The sequence below is a fragment of the Oryctolagus cuniculus genome, chromosome 13 (assembly GCF_051225735.1).
Source record: "Oryctolagus cuniculus isolate XC-2025 breed Fujian yellow rabbit chromosome 13, ASM5122573v1, whole genome shotgun sequence".
Classification (NCBI taxonomy): Eukaryota; Metazoa; Chordata; class Mammalia; order Lagomorpha; family Leporidae; genus Oryctolagus; species Oryctolagus cuniculus.
In genome coordinates this window covers 39,645,617-39,670,152 of record NC_142879.1, presented here as the reverse complement: position 1 = coordinate 39,670,152, position 24,536 = coordinate 39,645,617, and the positions used below count along the sequence as shown (strand labels likewise).

General features: G+C 58.2%; 1 protein-coding gene across 8 annotated transcripts in view; it reads right to left on the bottom strand.

Annotated features, from left to right (window-relative positions):
• The window catches only part of TMEM63A (transmembrane protein 63A), a 33,144-nt gene extending 10,123 nt beyond the window's left edge, over positions 1–23,021 (bottom strand). For 2 of the 8 annotated variants that reach the window (XR_016218899.1, XM_070055402.2), the window contains exons 1-15: positions 22,883–23,013; positions 20,532–20,650; positions 18,913–19,112; positions 17,071–17,150; positions 14,992–15,058; positions 14,136–14,173; positions 12,118–12,260; positions 11,033–11,084; positions 10,532–10,640; positions 9,947–10,017; positions 6,931–7,011; positions 6,563–6,686; positions 6,340–6,473; positions 4,824–4,961; positions 2,078–2,231 (exon numbers count right to left, since the gene is read on the bottom strand). Coding sequence is in view for 6 of the 8 variants with exons in the window: in XM_070055402.2 (XP_069911503.1) it covers positions 2,078–2,231; positions 4,824–4,961; positions 6,340–6,473; positions 6,563–6,686; positions 6,931–7,011; positions 9,947–10,017; positions 10,532–10,640; positions 11,033–11,084; positions 12,118–12,260; positions 14,136–14,173; positions 14,992–15,058; positions 17,071–17,150; positions 18,913–19,098 (1,377 nt within the window). In the remaining 2 variants the exon portion in view is untranslated. Of the gene's footprint in view, positions 1–2,077; positions 2,232–4,823; positions 4,962–6,339; positions 6,474–6,562; positions 6,687–6,930; positions 7,012–9,946; positions 10,018–10,531; positions 10,641–11,032; positions 11,085–12,117; positions 12,261–14,135; positions 14,174–14,991; positions 15,059–17,066; positions 17,151–18,912; positions 19,113–20,531; positions 20,671–21,376; positions 21,517–22,882 lie in introns of those variants that run through there. The other 6 variants (XR_016218900.1, XM_070055401.2, XM_089311456.1 and 3 more) reach the window with 5 other exon arrangements.
• Between the last annotated feature and the right edge of the window lie 1,515 nt (positions 23,022–24,536).

The following is a 24,536-nucleotide window of genomic DNA, read 5'->3' as shown; positions in this document are numbered from 1 at the left end:
GGACTACACCATAGCGCCACCTTCTGCCTGCCTGGTTCTCGGCAGTGAAGCAATTGCACCTTCAACTCAATTCCTCTTACCGGATGGACAGATTAGAGAACCTCCATTCCTCACACAAAGCCACTGATGCCAAGGCAGAGCGAACTCTGGGAGGCCAGGGCTGCCCTCTGCCCACCCGGCTCCCCTGCTCCAGGCCAGGGCTGCTCGCCCGCCTGCCCGGCTCCCCCGGCCCAGCTGCAGCTTACAGGACTCCGGCATTTGTCCCAAATCCTGCAGATGCCGCTTATATTTGCTACTGTACTTATATGACCTGGGTAACTTACTTTCACTGATCAAATGAACTTAAGGAAATTTTCTGGGGCCAGCGCTGTGGCCTAGCTGATTAAACAGCCACCTGAGACACTGCCATCCGCATGGGAACTGATTCAAGTCCCAGCTGCTCCACTTCCAATCCAGCTCCCTGCTTAAGTGTCTGGGAAAGCAGCAGAAGATGGGCCAAGTGCTTGAGCCGCTGCACCCACACGGGAGACCTGGATGAAGCTCCTGGCTATAGCCTGGCCCAGCCCAAGCCGTTGCGGCTATTTGGGGACTGAACCAGCAAATGGATGGAAGATGAATCAAAATCCCTCTCTCTGTAACTCTGCCTTTCAAACAAATAAAATAAATTTTCAAAGATAAAAAGATTTTCTTTGTAAACTGAATTGTATACTTTGAGAGGACTTAATTAAGGCCCATTTCTAATACCATTGAATTAGATGAAAGTAAGTAAATTATAGAAAATCAAGTTTCTATTTTTAGAGTGGCTTTGCAATCATCTTTAAATTTTTGCTTTACTGGGGCTGCCGTTGTGGCACAGCAGGTTAAGCTGTTGCCTGCAACAACAGCATCTCATATGGGTGCTGGTTTGTGTCCGGCTGCTCCTCTTCTGATCCAGCTCCCTGTGATGGCCTAGGAAAGCAGTGGAGGATGGCCCAAGTGCTTGGGCCCCTGTACCCACGTGGGAGACCTGGAAGAAGCTCCTGGCTTCAGATCAGCCCAGCTCTGGCCATTGCGGCCATTTGGGGAGTGAACCAGTGGATGGAAGATCTCTCTCTCTCCCTCTTTTCTAACTACCTCTCAAATAAATAAATACAAATCTTAAAAAAAAAAAAAAAAAAGAAAGAAAAGAAACCAAAACTGGAATCAACAAAAGAAGAGTGTGTGTTTTGTGTTAAACAGACAAAGCAGACCCTTCCTCACAAGAACAGGCCTGTCCCCACGTCACAAGATCAGCAGAGGAGTGAACGCTGATCTGCCTCGGGTACACCAGGGAGCTGCTATCGCACCGCAGGTCAGGTGAAGGCACCCAGCACCCCGGCCCATTCGACCGTCAGCACAACCACCTGGTGGGTGTAATGCCGCTGCCACCTCAGCTCCTGTCTGGGGTGAAAAACCAAGGCTCAGAGTTCCCCGGGGCGGGGGGAGTGGCAAAGACCAACTGGGACCTCAGGTCCCCTGCTAGGGGGCTTTCTCGGAGAATGATCAGCCAAATGTCAACGGAAGAGGGAAAAGAGAGATACAGGGCATTAAGCTGCGGTCTCGCTGAGCCATGTAAGATTCTTGGAAATAACTGGCAAACAGAACACAAGTCATACAAATGATTAACAGAAACTAAAATCTAGGAGGAATCATGTGTGTTCCAGCCCACCCCAAACACAGAAGTTCTGTTCATTCTTCCTCGGTCCCTCCCCGTGGTGTCCCCGTGTGTCCACGTCACTGGCTGGAACCATTGCTTTGAGACAACTTTGCATTCTGCTTTTACCTGAAGCCCGGGTGTGCCACAAAGCCCACACAATCTTTAATGGGTGCCTAACATTTTGTCTGTCTGGACATACTCGTTCCCACTGCTGAGCATTTGACTGATTTCATTAAAAACATATTTTGGGCATTACTAAAAGATGTCATAATTAACAGAGCCATGCATGCAGACGTGAGCTCAGGGACGTGGCCTCCAGGCTCAGTTTCCCTTATGCCCCTCAGCCTTGTCCACCCCCTACCCACCCTCTTCTTACCAGCCCTTGCCAGCATGGCCACTCACATTCAGTGCATGGATGGGCTTGGTGACGTTGAACTTGTCCATGGTGGACAGGATGATGGAAGGCGTAGTCAGGAAAAACAGCCCCACGAAGAGGACGAAGTTGATGCCCAACCACTGGAGCCACCAGCGGAGGCCCTGGACGGAGAGGTTCTTCCTGCAGAGGGCGGGCACACAGGGGCCTGCAGGTTTATCGCCCACACTTAGGCCCCTGTGAGGCCAATAGTACATATGGCTCAGGGTGTCAGAAGGTCAGATATATGGGGGCTGGCATCATGGCACAGTGGGCAAAGCTGCCACCTGCAACACCAGCATCCTATATGGGCACTGGTTCAAGTCCCAGATGCTCCACTTCCCATCCAGCTCCTTGCTAATGGCCCAAGTGTTTGGGTCCCTGACACCTACATGGGAGACCCAGATGAAGCTCCGGGCTTCAGCCTGGCCCAGAACTGGTTGTTGTGGCTATCTGTTGAGTGAACCAGCAGAGATGGAAGATCTCTAACACTTTCAAGTAAATAAATAAAAAAATTGTACATTGTCAGTTAAGTGCACGTGCATACACACATACACAGAAGTCAAATATAGGCAGGCCCAGGAACCCTGGCTGGGGGCTCCCTTGGGCCTCAGGGGTACAGGCAAGCTCTCTACCCCGACTTCCAGGAAGGCCTGTCCACAGAAAGGCCAAATCTCAGGCCCCAGGGAGCTCAGAGGAAAAACACATCACTGCCCCTTGACCCAGCTCCCCAGCTACAGACCCTCTGAAGGGGACACCATGAGCACCCAAACAGACCACATGAGCCCCTGTGTGGCAGCTCCTGGACACATCTGCAATGCTTTGTGGCCAGTGGCACATTCTTCCCAACAAGGCCTGGTGTCTCTGCCAGGGAGGCAGGGACAGAGGAACAAGACACAGCTGGAAGCTGCCCCCGCCTCTCACTCCTACCCAGAGCACACCCACACCCCAAACCCAAGCTCGGGAAGCCCCTGAACCAAATAGCAAAACCATGACAGGCTGAGCCAGCACCTGGGTACCTGAGCACCTCACATCTATTCTATATAACGACCAAGGCAGGGCCGACGTGCCAGGGCTTCTGCTGGGGCTGCCCTCACCTCTGCACGGCACCTTGGCTTGCCCATGGCAGTGTGGACATGGGCCCCTCACCAGCCTGACCCCAGGCTGCTGCCCAACCTCAGACTGCACTGTCCAAAATGATAGCCACAGCCACTTGGAAAGTCACTGGTCTAAACTGAGAGGCACTCGGGAGTAAAAGACACAAACTCCCAAAACAACATGAAAAGGAGTGTTTAAAAAACAAACAGGGAGCCGGCGCCGTGGCTCACTAGGCTAATCCTCTGCCTTGCGGCGCCGGCACACCGGATTCTAGTCCCGGTCAGGGCACTGGATTCTATCCCGGTTGCCCCTCTTCCAGGCCAGCTCTCTGCTGTGGCCCGGGAGTGCAATGGAAGATGGCCCAAGTGCTTGGGCCCTGCACCCCATGGGGGACCAAGATAGGTACCTGGCTCCTGCCATCAGATCAGCGCGGTGCGCCGGCCGCAGCGCTGGCCGCGGCGGCCATTGGAGGGTGAACCAACGGCAAAGGAAGACCTTTCTCTCTCTCTCTCTCACTGTCCACTCTGCCTGTCAAAAAAAAAAAAAAAAAACAAAAAAAAACAAAAAACACCAGGGGCCAGTGCTGTGGCACAGTGGGCTAATGCCATGGCCTAAAGCGCCGGCATCCCATATGGGTGCCGGTTCGAGATCCAGCTGCTCCACTTCCAATCCAGCTCTCTGCTATGGCCTGGGAAGGCAGTAGAAGATGGCCCAAGTCCTTGGGCCCCTGCACCCACGTGGGAGACCTGGCTCCTGGCTTCATATCACCACAGCTCCGGCTGTTGCAGCCAATTGGGGAGTGAACCATTGGATGGAAGACTTCTCTCTCTCTGCCTCTCCTTTCTGTGTAACTCTTTCAAATAAAAAAATAAATCTTAAAAAAAAAAAAACCCTAAATAAACAAAGTTGATTCTATGTTGAGATGATTAACATTTTGAGTATTCAGTAGTCCTCCATTATCTGCTGTGTCATCTTCCATGGTTTCAGCCCAGGCAACTGAGGTCCAAAAATGTTCATGGAAAATTCCAGAAATAAACATGCATGTTCTAAGTTGCACGTTGTTCTGAGCAGTATGATGAAATCTCAGTGTCTGGGATGTGAATCACTCCTTGTCCAGTATATTCACTATCTGTCCACTAGCCACTTAATCACTGCCTGGGTTGTCAGGGCTACCGTCACAGTGGTACAGTGCTTACCGCGTTCAAGTGACCCTCATCTCCTTAATAATGGCCCAGAGGCACAGGAGTGGTAATGCTGGCAATTTGGGTACCCCAGAGAGTGTAAGAGTGCTATACAAATGGGGCTTGCTGCTACCCACAATCGCAGGCATCCCCCGGAGTCTGGGAATGTATCCCTTGCAGATAAGAGACACACTGTACTGGGAGAGATACAGGATGAAAATTAATTGCAACTGTTTCCTTTCACTTTCCAGCAAGACTCCTGGGAAATTTTAAATGACATGGGCAGCTTGTATCACATTTCTGCTGGCCAGGGAGTCACAAGGGAGGGACGCACCAGGGGCAGACACCCAGTCATTGTGACACACAAGGTCAGCTTGTACCTGTGCTCCAGGGGACACGCCAGCCCCCGCCAGGAGCCCAGGCCTCTCGAGGCCCCCTCCCCAGCCCCGGAGCTCACCAGCAGATGTCTTCAGGGTATGCAGCGAAGGTGACGGCCCACTGGGAGGTGCGCAGCTCCCTGCTGCAGGAGGACGGCTGGGGCTCCCCTTTGCAGTGGAGGCCCTGGCACTTGCAGGCGTTGAAGTCTTTCAGGATGCTGTGGAAAGGCAGACGTGGCTGGGGCACCACGCACACTCGTGGCAGACACAGACCGGGGAGAGGGCCGGCGCTGAGACACCGGATCTTTCCTTCCTGTTCTATCGCTATAATGAACACTCCCAAAGAGGGACAGCATGGCAACTCCGTACACCCTCAGGACAACCCTGCAGCCAAGAGCGCACCGTCTGCACCTGCAGGTAAGGAAAGGGAGGCTTCTCCAAGGCAGGTGCCGTGCCACTACTGGTCTGAGCCCAGCTCCCCCAACACAGGGCTCCTCTAGGGCCCAGCCCCTCCACTCTGCCCACGCAGCTGCAGCTCTGACTCAACCCTGCTGCAAGCCCAGTGCCTTCTCCTTCCCATTCCTTCTCTGGGGGCCCGGCCCCGAGAACAGCACCAGACCACACGTCCTACTCCCTAACTTCCCTCCGCAGCACTCCCGCCTCAGCCATCTCGTCTCAGTGGCTCCCCCTCGCTCCCTCTTTAGCCTCCTAAGAAGAAGCCGCCAGCCCTGACTCCAGTAACAGAACACCCTTCCTGGGCCAGCGCTGCGGTGCACTGAGCTGCGCTGCCGTGTGCAACAATGGCACCCCAGATCAGAGCGCTGGTTCCAGTCCTGGCTCCCTGCTTTCCATCCAGCTCCCAGCTAATGTGCCAGGGAAAGCAGCAGCAGGTGGCCCGAATGCTCGGTCCCATGTCATCCATGTTCCTACATGGATAATTTCAGGCTTCAGCCTGGCCCAGCCCTGGCCATTGCAGCCATGTGGGGTATGAGCCAGCATGTGGAAGAGCTCTTTCTCTCTGTAACTGCCTTTAGAATAGATAAAATAAATCTTCGAAAAAGAGAACCATCTCCTACTACTCCTGCAGGGAACCTTGGGAGACGGTCCCCAGGGCCACCATGCCTGACCCAGCGAGGGCTGGGGAGGGGGCACCGGATTGCCCTTTCTGCACCTTTATCCCCACCCCAGCCCCTGCTGCTCCCAGGGTGAGGGGACACTTGATGAGCTTTGAGCTCCAGGCTTCCGCAGTCAAGGGTGCCCTGAAGCAGACCAGAGGCCTTCTCCCGCAGTGTGTCATCTGTGGGAGGCAGGGGCCAGAGACAGGAGGAGGCCCTGCATTCCCGAGCAGGTACCTGCAGAGGAGGGGGCAGAGTATGGGGCACAGAGCCACCGGGATGGACCCCTGGGGCTGCTGGCAAGAGCCTGGTGGCATAGCAATCCAGGAGGGGTCAGCTAGAATTGCCCAGTCCATGTGCACCGCCCATGCCCAGCCCCTACCAGCTGTCTCATACACAAGGAGTGAAGGTGGCACCATCTCTACCCAAGAGAGGGGGACAGGGAGTCGGCCAAGCTAGGGCCCGGGATGCCCACACTCACTAGGTGGCCATGGACTTCTCCTGGAAAGTGACAAAGGCCATCCCGAGGGGCTGGTCCTGGACCCGGCGTTCCTCCTCGGTGATCCTCTCCAGCAGCCTCTCCTTCAGGCGTGTGTAGTAAGAGATGGCATCCTCCTGCCGGCAGACACAGCCCCGGGGGGTGAGGCGGCCCCGTGCTGGGGTCGGGGACCCACTCCCAGCGGGGGAGGCCGCGGGGCCCTTACCCGCTCACACCCGCGGACTTCGCAGCAGCAGAACTGGCCACAGGGCTTGGGGTTGATGAGGGTGGGCCGGCCGCTCTTCACCTGCAGGTTTGTGTAATAGGCCAGGCTCTTCTCGGTCTTCTTTCTGCAGGGTGGGGGGGGGGGGGGAGTTGAGGGGCACAAACTTCAGATCCAGTCCTGTGGCTCGGACCCCACATCTATGGCTCAACCACCAGTGGCCAAGAGAGAACAGCTTTCCAAAACAAGGAGGCAGGGCACCCCCCTCTTCCCCTCCCAGCTGGGGGACCCTGGGCCAGCAAGAGCAGGTGGGCATCAGGGCAGGGGGCGGGGCTGGAAAGCACCCAGCCTGCCTACCGCCGCTCCCTTACCTCTCTCTGCACAGGTAGATCAGCTTGGCCACGTTGTAGCACAACTGCACATCCAGCACCTCACACGTGGGGTACGCGTCTCTGGGGCCAGCGCCGGCCAGAAGCAAAAGCAGCCATTGTAAAAGAGAACCCTCAGCAGGAGAGTGCCCTCATCTCCAAGCTTGCTTCTGGGCCGTCCGAGACCGCCTCACTCTTTATTCTCCCAGAGGGAAGCAGTTTGGAATTTAACACAAATAGGCCTTTCTCAAGGGTACGCAGTCACTGCTGGTGGTGGGGATGCTTCCACCCACTCGGCTTTCAGCCAGCGGGCTCCCTTCCCCTCCGACCACCCCAGCAGAGTCATCGTCTGCTCCAGGTCAGCACCTGCCAGGCCATCGCTGAAGCACTACCAAGGCTGTAACCTTTTTGAACGTCACAGACCTTTTAGAGGGTCTAAGGAAAGCAAGAGATTCTCAAACCAGAAAACGTCTATGCACATAGCAACAACCACAAAATACATACTCGCCGTTGACCAGGTGTCGTCGCGATCTGATTTATTTATCCTCATCATAATCTGTGAGGTTTTGCCCTCATTTTACAGATGAGAAAGTGGAGGCCCACAGAGGTGAAGCGGCTTGTGCCCAAGGTCAATGGTCATAGCCCCCACGCATCACCCCCTCACCACAAACACAGAACCACATAAATCCCAACCTACATGGGGCCGGCACTGTGGCACTGCAGGTAAAGCCACAGCCCAAGATGCCGGCATCTCATATGGGCACTGGTTAATGTGCCAGTTGCTCCACTTCTAATACAGCTCCCTGCTAATGCACCTGAGAAAGCAGCAGAGGATGGCCCAAGTGCTTGGGCAGCTGCACCCGAGAGAGACCTGGCTTCAACCTGGCCAAGCCCCAGCCATTGTGGGGAGCAAACCAATAGATAAAAGATTTCTCTCTCCCTTTCTAACTCTGCCTTTCAAATTAATAAATATTTTTTAAGATTTTTATTTTTTTATTTGAAAGGTAGAGTTACAGACAGTGAGAGAGAGACAGAGAGAAAGGTCTTCCTTCTGTTGGTTCACCCCCCAAATGGCCACTGCGGCCGGCGCGCTGCGTCAATCTAAAGCCAGGAATCAGGTGCTTCTTCCCGATCTCCCATGCGGGTGCAGGGCCCAAGCACTTGGGCCATCCTCCACTGCCCTCCCGGGCCACAGCAGAGAGCTGGACTGGAAGAAGAGCAATCGGGACTAGAACCCGGCACCCATATGGGATGCTGGTGCCGCAGGCGGAGGATTAACCTAGTGTGCCACCGTGCAGGCCCCTCAAATAAATATTAAAAATAAACAAATAAATAAATCGCAACCTATTACTATTCTAGGTGCTGGGAACAGAGCCTGGACAAACTCACATTTTACGAGAGACACAGCCCACATACATGTCAGTCACTCAATTACTGGGGCAGGGGCCAGCACTGTGGGGTGGGGGTTAAGCTACTCCACTTCCAATCCAGCTAGTTCCAGGCTCCTGGCTTCAGCCTATCCCAGCCTCAGCCATTGCAGCCATTTGGAGAGTGAACCAGTGGATGGAAGCACTCTCTCACTCTCCTTCTAAATCTGCCTTTCAAATAAATCAACAAATCTTAACAAAAAAAAATTTTTTTTTAAAAATCAATGGAGGCCGGCGCTGCGGCTCACTAGGCTAATCCTCCGCCTTGTGGCGCCGGCACACCCGGTTCTAGTCCCGGTCGGGACGCCGGATTCTGTCCCGGTTGCCCCTCTTCCAGGCCAGCTCTCTGCTGTGGCCAGGGAGTGCAGTGGAGGATGGCCCAAGTACTTGGGCCCTGCACCCCATGGGAGACCAGGATAAGTATCTGACTCCTGCCATCAGATCAGCGCGATGCGCCGGCCGCAGCGCACCGGCCGCGGCGGCCATTGGAGGGTGAACCAACGGCAAAGGAAGACCTTTCTCTCTGTCTCTCTCTCTCACTGTCCACTCTGCCTGTCCAAAAAAAAAAAAAAAAAAAAATCAGTGGAACAGTCTTAGGTCCCCATAAGAGCACTGAGAGCGAGCCGCAGTTTAAGCAATCCACGCACCACTCCCCACAGACCACAGCAGAGCTAAGAAGCTTCCTGAACAGGGAGAGAGGGACTCAATGATGTTTGGGGTGCAGGGGACTCTTTTCTGCTCAATGCACAGCTAAGTGGGACTACGGTTTCCAGACGGTACACAGCAGGCGACTCTGGGCAACACGATTTCCGTATCGAGTATTCGCATCTAAGTGAGCATCTCTACATCACTTGGGGTTTCTGAAGAATGCATTTTCAACATCCACTGCATGATTCTATTAATATCTAATAACTCATTGAGTGCTTTCCTCATAAGCAGCACAAAATTAAATGGAACCTATGCAGACAACAAGTGAGTGGTTGCGCCCAGTGAACTGATCCGCAGCGTTCAAGGCAGGTCTTCGAGTCCTCTAGCATGGTATCCGGGAGCCCTCTGGGCACTAGACCCCCAGCCCAGCACCAGTCGTTACTCCCACAAGGATGCCAGGCCTTCCTCCCAGTCTCCAAGCCATCCTCCACCCACAGCCGCTGCTGGTGCCCACACTCCCCGGGGGCTGCGGGAGAGGCGGCTCTGGATGAACCCGCAGACACACGTGGCCTTGAGGCCCTGCCCCGGCTCAGGCTCCCACCCTGCAGGCTGGCACACAGCCTCCACTCCCATGTCCCTTTTCTGCAAGGTGACTCCCTCAGGTGTCACTGAGAACCTGGAGGGGGGGGGACGTTTTCTCCCCCTATACTGTGCCTCTCCCAGCCTGCACTGGGGCCACCCCAGCCTCGTCTCTCTCACAGTCCCAGCAGAGCCAGCACATGGCAGCCATTTGACACCAGCGTGGCAGGGCCAGGTCCTTCTCTGATGTCACCTGGATGCCAGGTAGAAGGTGCAAGGGCTCCTGTAAGGTGCCTGCCTGAGGGACTGTGGCGGCCCCACTTGGAAGAGACTCAGCAACCCTTCCATCCAGGAGTCCTGCTCACCGGAAGTGGCTCTCCACAGTCTCCTTCTTGGCCTCCCTGGGGAGTCCGGTGATGAACAGGGTCCGCCTCACCTGCAGGAGGCAGCAGCAGCGAGGAAAGTCATGGGAGCCGGCCAGCGCGAGGGGCCAGGCTCCCACCCCAGCCAAGCCTCTCCCAAGGCAGCACTGGAAATGCGCGGGAGCCCCTCTGCGTGGCAGGAGATGGAGAGGGCACTCGGGGGAGGAAGTTACTCAAATGGGGTCCCCCAGCAGATCAGAGCAGGCCCCATGCAGGGCCCCACGTGGCACAAACTCCCCGTCCCGCCAAGCTGTGAGGCAAAGGGGCTGCTCTCACCCCACACTTCTTTACTTAACTTCAGCAAGCACTGCCCAGACCCCACAGGTCAAAGGGCAAAGGACGGGGTGGGGCCCGGGGGTGGGGGGGTGGGGTGTTCCAAATTTACAACAACCTACCAGGAAATTAAAACATGAAAAAAGCCTGTCACAGCCCAGTGGGAGCACGAGTGTGCAGGCTGGCTGGTGCTGTCCTGGCACCGCGGTCTCGGGCTGCGACGCCCTTCCCTCCCCAGCCCCCAGCCACACGCACCAGGCTCTCCTCCTTGTACTTGATGGACCGGGTGTGGTGCCACATGAAGCCCACGGTGAGCAGGAGGTAAACGACGGCAAAGACGGTGTGCAGCCAGAGGAGGTCGTTGCTGAGGGGACATCGCCTGCGTCAGCAGTGGCGGGGCCAGGGTGCTCCCAGCGGGCCCTGAACCGGGGGGCGAATAGCTTCACCCCAACAGGTGCCTCCAACAGAGGCCGTGTGGCCTACCCCCCTCTGCCCACCAGGAACACCGAGAGTGCCAGTGCTGACAAATGAACTCCAGATCCCCGGGGCCTCCCTGTTCTGGAGCCCCCTCCTCCAGCCATGGCAGCAGCCTGCGGTGTTCCAGGCCCAGGCCCAGGGGCACGGCAGCCGCAGCGGCTTGCAGACCCCAGCCTACTGCTCCAGGCCTCCTCCGGCGGCCCTGGGGCTCCAGGGCCTTCCTTCCGCCGGGACCCAGCCACGCACCCCCTCCAGCCCGCGGCAGACACCGACACTCACTCGGTCTGCAGGTTTGCTATCGTCGTCCTCCCGAAGCTGTAAGGGTCCTTGTCTGCCGGGAAGCAGAGACTTAGTGGCAGGCCCGCAGCGCAGGAGCAGGAGGGGCTGGCCTTGGTGCACGGAACTCAGAGGAGAATCAGTGCCCAGTGCAGGGACGCCAGGCCCAGTCGGGGCTCCTGCCTACTGCAAGGTGCCTCCAGCAACTTCTCAACTCACTGTCGCGGGCGAAGGCAGGGGACTCATCTTGCCTTCAGGTGTTCTGTTTTGTTTTGAAGATGTTTCAAGAAAACGGCAAACACCCTAAGCTGTTGCCAACTCCAAGGCTGGGCACGAGGGACACCCTAAGTGGGCGCAGGACGGTGTTTCAGGCGGCGGATGCCTGCGGGTACCCACAGCCACACTCGGATTCCACTGAGCACCACCGACATCCCCCGGCACCCCCAACTGCTACCTCCTAATTTGGGTGAGAGCGAGAAAGTAGAAAACACCCACCTAAAGTCCCCGGTTCTCTAAGTCTTGGGGTTTTTCCCTACTATTTAGATAGGACTAAAAACTGATATTAGGGGCCCTAGCTCTTATCCCGAGTTTGGGGTACATTTTTTTCCAGATTTTTTTTTGACAGGCAGAGTGGACAGTGAGAGAGAGAGAGACAGAGAGAAAGGTCTTCCTTTGCCGTTGGTTCACCCTCCAATGGCCGCCGCCGGCGCACTGCGGCCGGCGCACCGCGCCTATCCAAAGGCAGGAGCCAGGTGCTTATCCTGGTCTCCCATGGGGTGCAGGGCCCAAGTACTTGGGCCATCCTCCACTGCACTCCCTGGCCATAGCAGAGAGCTGGCCTGGAAGAGGGGCAACCGGGACAGAATCCGGCACTCCGACCGGGACTAGAACCCGGTGTGCCGGCGCCACAAGGCGGAGGATTAGCCTAGTGAGCCGGGGCACCGGCCACATTTTTTCCCAGATCTGTAACCAGATGGTCACCTCCAGACACCTTCCCCCACCAGAAAGGCTGGCCGCCACGGGCCCCCTCCCGAGAGCTGTGCCCCCCACCCCGGGTCCCAGGCGCGCAGGCAGGGACAGGAGCTCACCTAGCAGGTCTCCCGAGAGGTTGACGGGCAGGATGACGCACAGGGACAGGAGGCTGAGCAGCACCAGCAGGAAGATGATGTGTCTCTGGAAGGACAGGTAGTGGATGGCGTCCTCCCCACACCACTGCAGAATCTGGTCATCGCTGCCGGAGACACAGGCACCACCTTAGCAAGCACAGGACAGGCACCCTGGGGCCTCGCCTAGATCACCCCGTCCAGTCCCCACGGCAGTCCTAGAAACTAAGCCCTCTGTGTTTTCACGTGTGAAGAAAGCAAACAAGTGGAGGGTCACAGCAGGGCTGCGGTGTACCGGAGCCCGGCCCTTCAGCCCCTTCACCACGCCCAGGGCGGAGGCACGGCCACCACTCCGAGCCAGAGGCGAGGCGTATGAACTGCATCCCAGACTGCACCTCCTGCTCCACAGCCAGACGGCTGCTGGTCTCATGCCGAATGTGGCTGGGATCTGTCCAGCCCCAGGCCCCACCCAGTCCCCTGGCTCCCCTCAGGCCACTGGGCGAGAGAGGTGAACCCGGTCTTCTACTCCCCCAGCCCCAGGGAGGGGAGGCAATCTGCTCCACCCCTCTGTGCCAGTGCTAGGAGGCTCTGGGCCAACTCAGAGTCCAGGCTCGGCCAGCTGCTCAGTCCACCGGCTCTTCCCACAGGCCTCTGTCTCGGGGACAAGCCCTGGCCAACCTGCCCATACACAGCACCCCTCCCCCATCATGTACTGGTTAACCTGACTTACTAAAGCGTGGGTTATCCTCAGCCTCCTCTGCTAGCTGGGGAAACTGAGGCCCAGGGAGAGGGAGTAACCCAGGGTCCTGCAACCCCCATTGTTCATCAATTCTAAGATGCCCTTTTCCTATTTCAACACCTCGTAAATGGGCCGCACCTGCAGCTACAGCTGCTGGTAGCTTAACCGGCTGCATTTTCCTGTTCTTGGTGCTGTGCAACTTAACACACCCCCTAGAAAAAAGCCTCCTTAGATGCAAAGGAATGGGGCAAGGGGACAGACCAGGACCCATATCTGGGCCCCGACTCCCAGCTCCTGCCACGAGAGACGACTTTCACCAGCGCTTAATCACCAGACACATCTTTCAGACTTCTCTCCATGGACCCCAAGTTTTGAGAAAAACCAAATGAGCTTACTGTATTTTATTTCTCCACTTTCCACTACTTCAAAGACATGGAAACCTGCCTAGAAGAGCTTCCGTCCACAAGGAATGTGTTAAATAGAATAATAAGTCATCTTAGGCAGGATTATGACAGAGGAACAGGTGCCGGGCGGGCGCTGTGGTGCAGCAGGTTACACCTCTGCCTGGGGTGCCCACACCCCCCATCACAGCACCTGGATGGAGCGCTGGCTGCTCCGCGCTTCCCATCCAGCTCCCTGCTGATGCACTTGGGAAGGCAGCAGATGATGGCCCACGTACTCGGGTTTCTGCCAGCCACCCATATGAGAGACCCAGAGGGAGTTCCAGGCTCCTGGCTTCAGCCTGGCCTAACCCTGGCTGTTGAAGACATTTGGGGAGTGAACCAGCAGGTGGAAGATATCTTTATCTCTATCTCTGTCTTTCTCTCTTTCTCTCTCTCTCTCTCTCTCTCTCTCTCTGTGTGTGTGTGTGTCTTTCCCCTTCTCTGCACTCTGCCTTTCAAGTAAGCAAATAAATCTTAAAAAAAAAAAAAAAAAAAAAGATGAACACAGGGTTTCCACTGAGTAGCTTGACATAAAGTTCATGACCACCTTCAAGAACCCATGGGATCCACCTGCAGCAGGCTCTGCGTGCCCTCCAGCACCGAGGCTCCCATCCTCAAGGCCTCTTTTCCCAGTGTCCCCGATGCTGAGGGCTGCCTGAGTCACCTTCGTTCTCAGCCCCCACGTCCTGTCTGGGACCTGAACTGAGACATATCCAGGAGACTCCATCTTAGGATCAGCACCTCGGCTCTTTCCCCAGCTGGCCAAATACCCAAACAGTCAGGCCCCAGCAGAGGCCCCAACAGCTGCCTGTGGTACTCACTGCAGACGGAAGATGGCAGTCAGCCAGGGGCAGCATCCCTGCAAAGAGAGTGGGGATCAGCTTCTAACACCTGTGCCCGGGAGGCAGGTGTCAGCCTCCTCTTTGATACTAAGTAACCACTTTCCTCCTCTTGTATCTCTGCCCTGTTCCTGCCAGCTGCCCCCGCCCAGTCATGACAGAGAACCAGTCCTTTGCCACTTGCATGCCCTGCCTAGAATTCTTGAGAAAATCTCTCAAGCTCTACAACTTGTAGAATCACTGAAGCCCCAGGTGACATCAGGAGACAGCACACAGGCGCACGTCTGATGGTTTCAAAGTGACTGAAATGAGCGGTGGGACAGAAGAGAAGAGTCCAGCCTATGGCTCTGGACTGCCCCGTGGAGTGGGGTTCAGAGAGGAAAAGGCGTATCTGGGGGTTCTATTGTCCTTCCCACCTTTAATCCTCGCCAGAGAGGTGCTGCTCCTAGTCTGGAAAAAGACAAATATTTGCCTATCATTCATTCAACAATGACTAAGCCCCTGCCAGGTCCCAGTAGAGAACAGAGCAGGAGCAGGCAGGGCCCCTGCCCACACTTGGCTCCTAATCTAGCAGACCAGTCAATAATTAACTGCCACCAAAGTCACAGGTGTGGTAAGAGCCAAAGCCCAGGGGGTGCTGTGCCCATTTTGCTTTCACATTCATGGAGCTGCAGGCTCCCCCCGGGGATTCTTCCAAGTTCAGAAAGGTGCTTTCCCCAGAACTTGCTACTCAGGGACTAAATTCACTGTGGAACCAAGAGGACAGCTGCCCCCCCCGCCCCGCCCATCACCACGGCCAGTCCCCACCCCCAGCCATGACCATGCCTGGGATACCAACCAGCTCATTTTCAAAGTCTTGCTGCCCTGAGGAGGAAGTTGATGACAATCTCTGGTATCTGGACTCACTAGAGACATAAAAGAAAAAAAAAATACAATTGTAAAAAAAAATCCAGAAATGATGTCCAGGACTTTGCTGCCTCTCAGGGCTCAGGACCAAAGCCAGCAGCCTCCCATGTGGGAAGTGAGATGAGGGAAATGCTGGTTCCCAGGTGCCGCGCAAAGCTCTGTTACCTGGGGTGATTACACGGGCTCAAAGCCTTCCCTGAGCCCACACCCTTCAGCCTCTGGAACTCGTCCACCTAAAGTGACTTCAAAGTGTTGTCTGCTCACAATGCATTTCATAACATAGCAAATAAAGCTGAGAATGAGTACTGCATTCCCCACATCCAAGACACCACATGTGTACAGTACGTAACTATTTTATGAACCAGTAAGAAATAAAATCCTGCCAATTAGACTGATCACCACCGATCACAAGATGCATCCCAATGTCAGAGGTGAGAAAATGCCAGCACGCAGACGCTAGAGTTGCTGAGCTGCGGCACCTTGACCGGACCCCCCCCCCAGCACCCCGGGAAGATCCCCTGTTCTCTCGGATGTAGAGGCATCTTCTTTTTTTATTTTATTTTATTTTTTTTATTTTTTGACAGGCAGAGTGGACAGTGAGAGAGAGAGACAGAGAGAAAGGTCTTCCTTTGCCGTTGGTTCACCCTCCAATGGCCGCCACGGCCGGCGCGCTGCGGCCGGCGCACCGCGCTGATCCGATGGCAGGAGCCAGGAGCCAGGTGCTTTTCCTGGTCTCCCATGGGGTGCTGGGCCCAAGCACTTGGGCCATCCTCCACTGCACTCCCTGGCCACAGCAGAGAGCTGGCCTGGAAGAGGGGCAACCGGGACAGAATCCGGCGCCCCAACTGGGACTAGAACCTGGTGTGCTGGCGCCGCAGGCGGAGGATTAGCCTAGTGAGCCGCGGCGCCGGCCAAGGCATCTTCAATATGTGACTGCTTACTCGTCTCTATCCCCTGCTCCTGGCTCCACAGTCCCTCCTCGAATGGCATAAAACATGACACAACTTCACTTTCAGAGCACTTACCCAGCCATTATCTCATACTCACTCCACGGGGGAGTGAGGGAGGAGACAGACCCCAGGTGGCGTGGGGACTCGGCCGGCCGAGATCTCAGCCAGGGAAGCGGCAGGGCCTCCTGAAGCCCAGGTACACTTGGCCTGCTCAAGGCTGAACAGGTCACAGGCACAGCAGACGTGCCAGAAGGTTCTCCCCCAACTTCAAGGTCATCCCCTTGGGCTTTCACCAATGCCAGAAGAGAGAACTTGGGGAAGGAAGTGCACTTACAGACATACCTCCTCTTTCCGGGAGAGAGGGGGACACCCCATGGGCCACACCTCCACAGGAGCCTGTGCAAGCCTCCTCTTTGATACTAAGTAACCACCTTCCCAGCCTCCCTGACTTCTCCCCCACGAGCTTCTTGTTGCTGCATCTGACACAAGATCCGGCATGTGCAACGGCCAGCTGCAGCTGGAAAGTCCGGTTGCGCAGAGCAGACCGGGAGTTCTTTCCCACTCGGAGGCAGGGAACAAGCAGGGAACAAAGAGCTGGCAGCGTGGAGCCCGCAATCCCCGCCCTGACCCAGCCGGGCAGCTCCCTACGGCCCAGCTGCTCTCCATGACGCGCTCCGCCAGCCCCCGCCCTGAGTCCTAGACAGAAAGCAAGATTCCCTCAGTTACCCCGAAAGCCCTAAGGGAACAGTTTCCTCAGTCACAGCCACGGCCCAGCCAGAAAGCCCCGAGAGAGCTGGGCGCCTGGGCCTTGATTTGTGTAGGAGCACAGTGAAGGCAACGGGGTGACCTCAGGGTCTGAGGCGAGGAGTGGACAGGACACAACCTCAGGGAACACAGGCTACTGCCACAGTCAAGTGTGGGCGCTGGCTGCACAGCGGGCCTTGCAAGCACCCGGCCCACTCCAGAGTATGTGTGTGGTGTGTGTGTGTGTGTGTGTGTGTATCTAACACATACACAGAGACACACACACGCCCACAGCGTAGGCTCCCTGCCTTTCTTACCTGTCTGTTTCTGACACCAGGGCGATGCGGCCATAATCCCAGAATCTCCTTCTAATGATGGAAAAAACCCCGATTAAAATCTAGAAGCAGAAAAGAAACCAAGTCAAAATCCATCCGACGTTCTAACAGAGGAGACCCCTGCCCAGGCTCAGCAGGGCTAGCAGGAGGTCACCCAGGCCCAGAGAGGGCGTCTAGCTACCCAAGGTCACACAGCCCAGGGGCCTGATGTGCTGCTCCCAGCACCCAGGCGCTCAGTGCTGGAGCCTGCCCAGCCAAGCGCATCAGCTCTGTGCTTTGCTCTCAAGGCAGTGTCAGCACTGAGGCCCTGACCCACCGCCAGCAGGCCCTGAGCCAGGGGGCAGGGTTGGCCCCCTCCTTGCATAATTTCATTTTTAGTTAAGAACAGAGGTAGCAGAGCATCCCCAGGCTGAGCCAGGAGTGGCCCGGTTTCTCCGAATTCAGGTCTCCCACAGGCAGCTCAGCTGAAGGTCTCTCTTTATCCCCTGGTTCTAGAAATCCACAAATTCCAGCCTGCTCCCCACTCCCACCTCGGCTCTCTGACCAGGGAGGTGGAAAGGGACCCCAAAATTAGCTCCAGTCAGAAACTGGGGTTTTAAGGGGAGGGTCGCATCTCCAGGTGAATCAGGAAGTCAGTGCTGGTCGCTCAGAGGCAGGTGAGTCATGGCAGCCTGCCTGGGACAGCTACTGTCTTGGCACATGGGGTGTGGACACCTCTCACACGTCCGTGTTCCCCAGGCCCTCCTGGCCCTGTCACCTCCCCCACAGTCCGCTAGGTTCCTGCAGTACAAACCCACCCAGCCCAGCTCACTGCACCAGAGGGGGACACTCTCGAGCCCTTCTGTAGCCATACCATCTCCGCCAGGTCCCCTCTCCCGACTCTGTCGTCACCCTGGAGACCTGGGCCACCCCCTCCATGAATCCGACTCCCAAATCCACCGCCAGCGCCCTGCCTGGCCCTGCTTCTCCACCAAGACTGATGTATACCACAGGGCTCTCCACTGACAGCAGACTGGAGCTCTGAGAAATGGGTCCGTGTGGTACGGACAGAGCCCTTTTCCAGGAAAGCAAAGTGGGTGGCCTGCAGGTCCCCAGTCCGGAAAGGAGCAACAATGCAGCAAAACTCAAGATCATGTGGTTCTTACACCCAGGAACAAAACACAGGAAGAGAAGGGGAACCCCCCGCCCCCTTCTGATGAACATGTTTGAGGCCAGCAAACTTGTGACCGCTGCCCTTCCTTCCTGCCTCTGAGGGCCCCGTTCCCTCAGGAACTCCCCCTTACTCCCCCTCCCCAGCTTCCCCCACCCAGCCTCTGTTCCATGTTAGGAGATGGCATCAGGAGTGCCCGACCCTCCCACAGGCATCTGGGAACAGCAAGTGCACTTTAACCCCAGGAAGTCCCAACTAGCCAGGGCCGTACAAGGAAGAACATATTTCAAATTGAGGGGCTCTCTGTGAACAAAAGTTTTATGCTGAACGAGGACTAAGGTCAACTCTGAGACACAGGGCCCCAAGGGATCCTAGAGGGGAACTGGTGGTGACGCTGACACCTGCAGCGCTCTGAGAGGGACCCTTCCCAAGGGCCTTGGAGCAATCCAGGGGCGGCTGGATGTCTTCTCCACATCCAGGGCTTGGCCAGACCTCTCCAAAATTCTCCTGGGTAGGAATCGTTACCTCCATTTTCCTAACAGCTGGAATGCAGCAGAACTGGGACGTAAGCCCAGGGATGTGTGTCTGACTCCTCACCCGTGTCTCCCCCAGAGCCCTGGCTGGAGGATTCAGACAGACGAGTAAAGAGGGGACCTGCCCACCCAAGCTCTCACCAGGAAGCAGCTGACGTCTATGAGCAGGACGGTGGGGACGCCGCCGAAGGTGACCCCCTGCAGCACGGTGCTGTTTTTGGCCGAGTTGTAGCAGTAGGAGTCGTTGGGCTGGTCCCCGAGGCCCAGGCGCTCCCGGATGGACACGGCCTGGGGCTGCCACAGATCCAGAAATGGGGAGTCGGTCATGGCGCCTGCCCTCCCTGGAGAACAGAACGATGCAGGTGGTCAGGGCTGGAGCTGCTCCGTGGCTCCTGCAGGGGCCGGCAACCCAGGACCAGGGAGAGCTGGACACTGGCCCTTCGCGTGCCTGGCAGTGGCCGCAGAGAATAGTTCCATTGTAGGAAGAGTCCCAGAGAGTCAGATGGCCGGCGCAAATGGCTCACTCGAGACACAGTGGGCGGATCTCCAGGAAGGCAAACAGGGAGAAAGGAGGTGGCAGGGACAGAAGCTGTTGGAGTTCCTCTGGCCTCAGGGACTGCTGCTGGGGTCCTGTGGGACAGGGGCTGGGGACACGAAGGCAGGGAAGAGGACAACACAGATGCGACCCAGGGGGAGGGAGCAGCGAGGCTGATGTTGATCCGTCGGAGCCACAGACAAGACCTCACTCACTGCTGCTGTCACAGGACATCAGAGGTGGGGCCTCAGGGATGGGCCAATCCCATGCACCTGGAAACTGCGGCTCAGAGTTTGACAAACCAGCCCCAAGATAGAACAGAGTCTCAACCAGTTCCCAGACAACACACTCTTTTCCTTCCACACCAGGCGACTCACAAACAGGTGTGAACTCACTGAAACCAAGCACCTGGCTTCAGAGGGGGCAGCCAGAGAGCATGAGAGGACAGTGGAGAAGGCAGAGGGGGCAGCCAAGGGCGTGGACGGGGACAGGAAGGAAGTCTCAGGCCCTCCTCAAGGGCTCCAAGAAGGCCCCGTATTTCCAAAGCGAACACAGCTGTTGACAACACACGGGCAGGTGCACCCACCCACAGGAAGTGCAGGAAGCATGGGTGGGTAGGTGGCAGTCCCGAGGGCATGGGAAGGCTGCCCGGAAGGCCCAGTCACTTCCTCAGGCGCTGTAGGTGGCAGGGGTCGTGACGGCAGGGATGTGAAGCACGACAGGCAGCTTCCCTCCCCGCAACCCCACCAGGGGCACCACTGGGATGCAGCACTGCGCCCGCGCTGAAGTCAAGGCCTGTCCCACACTTCCCAGACGCCGGGGCAGGTCCATGAGAGAGGCCCTCAGCGGGAGCAGAGAAAGGCAAAGGCAGCGCTGGCCACCTCCGGAGCCGGGAGCCAGGAGCCTGGCCCCGGGCCTGCCACTCGTGTCCTGCGGTCCCAGCCTCCACAGCCGTCCCTGCCCCGAGGGGGACAGGGGCACTGCCCTTCTCCAGCTTAAGGGTCCTGGATGGAAACCCCCTCCGCACATTCCCCCTGCGCAAACGTAGGACTCAGATGCTCCCATGGAGCTCCTGTGCCCCCCAGTGGGCTCCCTCCTCCCTGGGTCTCCCCTAAACTCACAGAAGTGGCTCCCTTCGGTGGGTGCACCCCTGAGCTGCCCACTCCTCCTCACCCACAGCATCCACGGCTGGGGGCCCTGCTGGGGCGAAAGGAAGGGTCCTCACCTCCAGATGCACTGGTGGCTGTGGGCTTCAGCGAGACCTCCAGGTCAGGCCTCACACAGGCCCCGGGACTGCGGCTGCTAGGGAGGACTTTGCTCCCGAGGCCAGAATCAGGCACTCAGCTGAAAACAGGGAAGGCTTGAAAAGTGAGTGGAAAGGAAAAAACACCCTCACCAAATGCTCACAGAGGGCGCACTGTCCCCAGCAGGCCGCGGCGGCCGGGGCGGTGCCGGGTGGGGGCCAGGGCCCTTGGTCGAAGCTGCTTCCTGCGGTGGCAGAGGGGCGGGAAGGCAGGCCGGCCTGCGCCTCCTCTCAATCACTTCGCTCTGGCCCAGCAGGCTCCCCAACGTGGGCTTAACAAGTTTGATGAGAAACAGGCAGGGAAGCCGGCCTGGCCCCAGGACGCAGGCACCAGGGGAGGGCACGCCTTTGGGGGTCCACTGCGTCTCTCAGAACTTTCAGCCAGGGCACAGCCCATCCCTGACCCCGAGACGGACGACGTGTCCAGACTCTGCTGAGGCATCTGGGCCCCTCTGGCTTGCATGGGCCACACTGTGGGTCTTCCCCAGCGGGCTCAGCCCCCGCCCCCACCGACACTGCTGCGTGTGTGTGAACCACGTGGGAATGCCAGTCACTACCCGTGCCTTCCAGAAAGCATGCATCTCTTCTTCCGTCATCGCCGCCCCAACTTATGCCCCAAGGTGAAGCCAAGAGTTGCTTTCTGAACTCGGGCCCCCAACCCAAAGCTCAGCCCAGGAGCACCCAAGAGGCTGACTGTGGCCTGCAGAATAGGGCTGAACCCAACAGCTCTTCTCAACTTGCCAAGTAAGTAAACCAGCACCACGCACCCTGTCCACCTGAGCCGGCAGCAAGGCCCAGCTCTAAGCTCACTGGGCGATCTCCAAGCCTCCCTTCCAGAAACACGAGCAACAGGCTGCAGCAAGTGTGGGGGCATTACAGGTTCTGGCAAAAACGGCCCTGTGCCAACTCCGGGCACCTGGATCACCACCAAGTCTTTGAATTTCCTTAGCAGCTCTGGCCCTTCTGCCTCAGAAGCTCATTCTAATCTTGCAGGCGCTTCACAAAGTTGCAAACACAAACTTCTCCTGTGCACTGTCATGAGCAGGAGCCTGCACTTGAACCTGGAGCAGCAGGTGGTGCAGACCCAGGAGGCAGCCCGGCCTGCTGCGGGTTCTGTGAGCAGGCTCTGGGGTCGGGTCTCAGCATCAGGCACCACTCAATCAGCTTAACCACTCCCGGCCTTGGCTTCCTTCTCCATAAAAGGGGAGTCATGGGCTTTTTCTGATGCTGCTGCCGGCCCACACCTGAGACAATCCTTGTAAAGCACTCAGCTCTGGGCCTGGCCCCACCTCTCAGGCTAATAGAAATGCAGCAGCAAACAGGGGCCCCCAAAAACCCAGACAGGCATCTGCCCCAACAGTAAGCAGGTGACAGGGGTACGTGGAGGGAAAAGGAGGGTTTGGCTTTTGTCCACATCCACCTTAAGGTACAGCAGGCCTGAGGGTGCCCTGGCAGGGGTCAGAGAGAAGGAAGACAGAGGGCCATAGGGGAGGGGAAGGAGGGCTACTTTTCCCCTGGGGGTGACCGTGAGTGTCCACAAGCCTCGGCAGCCAGGCAGGGAAGCCCCAGGATGCTTCCTTGTGTCCCCCGCGTGTGAACTGGTGACCACCATCTCCCAGCTTAGCTCCAAACCCTCAACAGGTAGGAGCAGGACAAAGCCGTGGGCCATGGGGGCTGAGCGGCCGCGCGGGCAGAGATCGGGGAAGTGCAGGTCCCCGCACAGCGGCCCCCTGCCCTTCAGGGCGCCTGGGGTGGACCAGGTGCTAGAACCTCTGCGGATTCGGTTTCTGGGCAGAGCGCCCCTCGTTCTCCCTGCTGACCTTCCCCTCCCCAAAAGCCCGGCCTCCCGCCCCCGGCCGCGGCAGGGCTGCAGGCAGCGGCCACGAAGGGCCCGAGCCATCCCCGCGTCAGCAGGCTCCTCGCCCGCCCGGCCTCTTCCCAACCCTGCCTCGCCCAGGGTTGGGAACGGAAAAACACCCGGGGTCGTGCTCCTGGCCCGGTGGCAAGGTCCGACTCCAGCCCACAAACCCCAGAGACGGGACTGGGGAAGAGGCAAGATCGGCCGCCAAGGCGGAGAGCCGCAGCCTCGGAGAAGCTGTCAGGGGTCCCGAGGAGCGCGGGGCCGAACGCGGGGCGCCCCGGAGTCCCCCTGGCTTGCAAGCGCGGAACGCCGAGGCTGGCGGCAGACCCCGGGCTCCGGCGGCTGCTTCCTGCCCCTCCCCGGCGCCCCTGCCCCTCCCCGGCGCCCCTCCCCGGCGCCCCTTCCACTTTACCTGCGGCGGTGGCAGCGGGGACAGATGTCCTTCCGCACCTGGCCGGGCGGGGCGACGTCCCCACCACTTAAAAGTTACAAAGTGAAACTCGGACGTCTCCTGCACATGCGCACAGCCGCGGCCGCCTCTTGCCCAATTTGGAGCCGGAGCCTGAGCCTGAGCCTGAGCCTGAGTCTGAGCCTGCGCCCGCGCCCGAGCGGCCCCAACGCCCCTCTCCGCCGTGTGCTGGCGTCCAGGGGCTAGGACCCCGGCGCACGCGGCGCGGGAAGGTCCCTGTGTTGCTCTGAATTTCGCCGACGGGCTCTGGGTCCCGCGCTGGTGGGCGGAGGTCGGGGAGCTCTGTCTGCAACGCCGCTGGGGCAGCCCCTGCAGTTGTCAGGAGCGGGGACCGTGGAACCCTGAGGCCCAGCATCCGGCCCCCGACGCGGGCCGCCGCACGGCCAGAGCTCCCCGGAGCCGAGCCAGGGGCGCTCAGCCCCGTCCAGCCCCATGGCTCCGCGCGCTCCCGGCACGGTAGCCGGGTCGTGGGCTGCCTCATTAGCCTCCGTCCCGGGGTGCACGCCACGCACGCTTGGGTTCCCGCATCCGCAAAACAAGGGCTCAGACCAAAGCTTCCTCCCAGCGCCTTCCCCGCTCCCCACTCCCCACGTGGGCAGCTCTGCAGCTTCCCTGACCTCTCTCTGTTTCTCAGCTTTCATCTGTCACTGGAATGATAAAAATACCCTCCTTGCTGCCTGTCCCTGATCCCCGCACCGGCCGTGCCGGGGGAGGGGTGCCTCTCCGCCCCCCCCCCTCAGTTCCTCTCTGTCCCATCCACCTCCTCCCCTCCCCCAAGCCCTAGCCGCTAGGCACGCCCCTGAGTGTCCCTTCTGCCCCTGTCCCTGGTGTCTCCCCACTCCTGCTGTTCCCACCTGCCCCAGGACCCCACCAGGTTCGTGGGTGTGGCCCCCTGGACTTGCCCTGGCTTCTCAGACTGCACCTGTCCAATCTTCTCCCCCTCCCCGAGTGTCCTCCCCCGCCCCCACTTCCAGGACAGTGCCAGCCTGCCTGGTCAGCGTCCTGGATCCGGGGACTGGGAGGATGGGCCTGACTTAACCCTCTTCCCCACTGTCCACCGACGGCTTGCCCCACTTGCCTTCTCTGCCACCCTGGGCAGCTTTCCTGCTCTGGGGGAGTGGGCACAAACTTCTGATGGAGGTGCAGCACCTGTCTGTCCCTCGGGCCCAGAAGGCAGAAGTGTCTGTCTAGGAGGTAGTGACAGGGCCAGACTCCTAGGCAGGGGTCTCTCTGAGCAGCCTCTGCTCACACCAGCCCCCTGCCTGCCTCATTTCAGCAAGGACCTGCCCACATGGCAGCCCTCTGCGGAATCTCACACTCAAACAAAAAGCTGGGCCTGCCCCTCACCAAGACAGAGCCAGCAGGTGGTAGTCAGCCCCACAGGGCAGAGCTGCCTGAGGCCACTGTGTGGACCTGGCATTCTTTCCCTTGCTGGACTGAGCCCTGGACTGGTGTGCAGAGGGCTCCTGGGGAGGTGGCCCACGGTGGCTCCCGGCCTGGGGAGGCCTTGTCCAGAGAGCAGCCCAGCTCCCTTGCCTCTCTCTCCCCGTAGTTTAGGCTTGCATAGCTAAAACTCTCATCGTTTTGTTCATTCCTT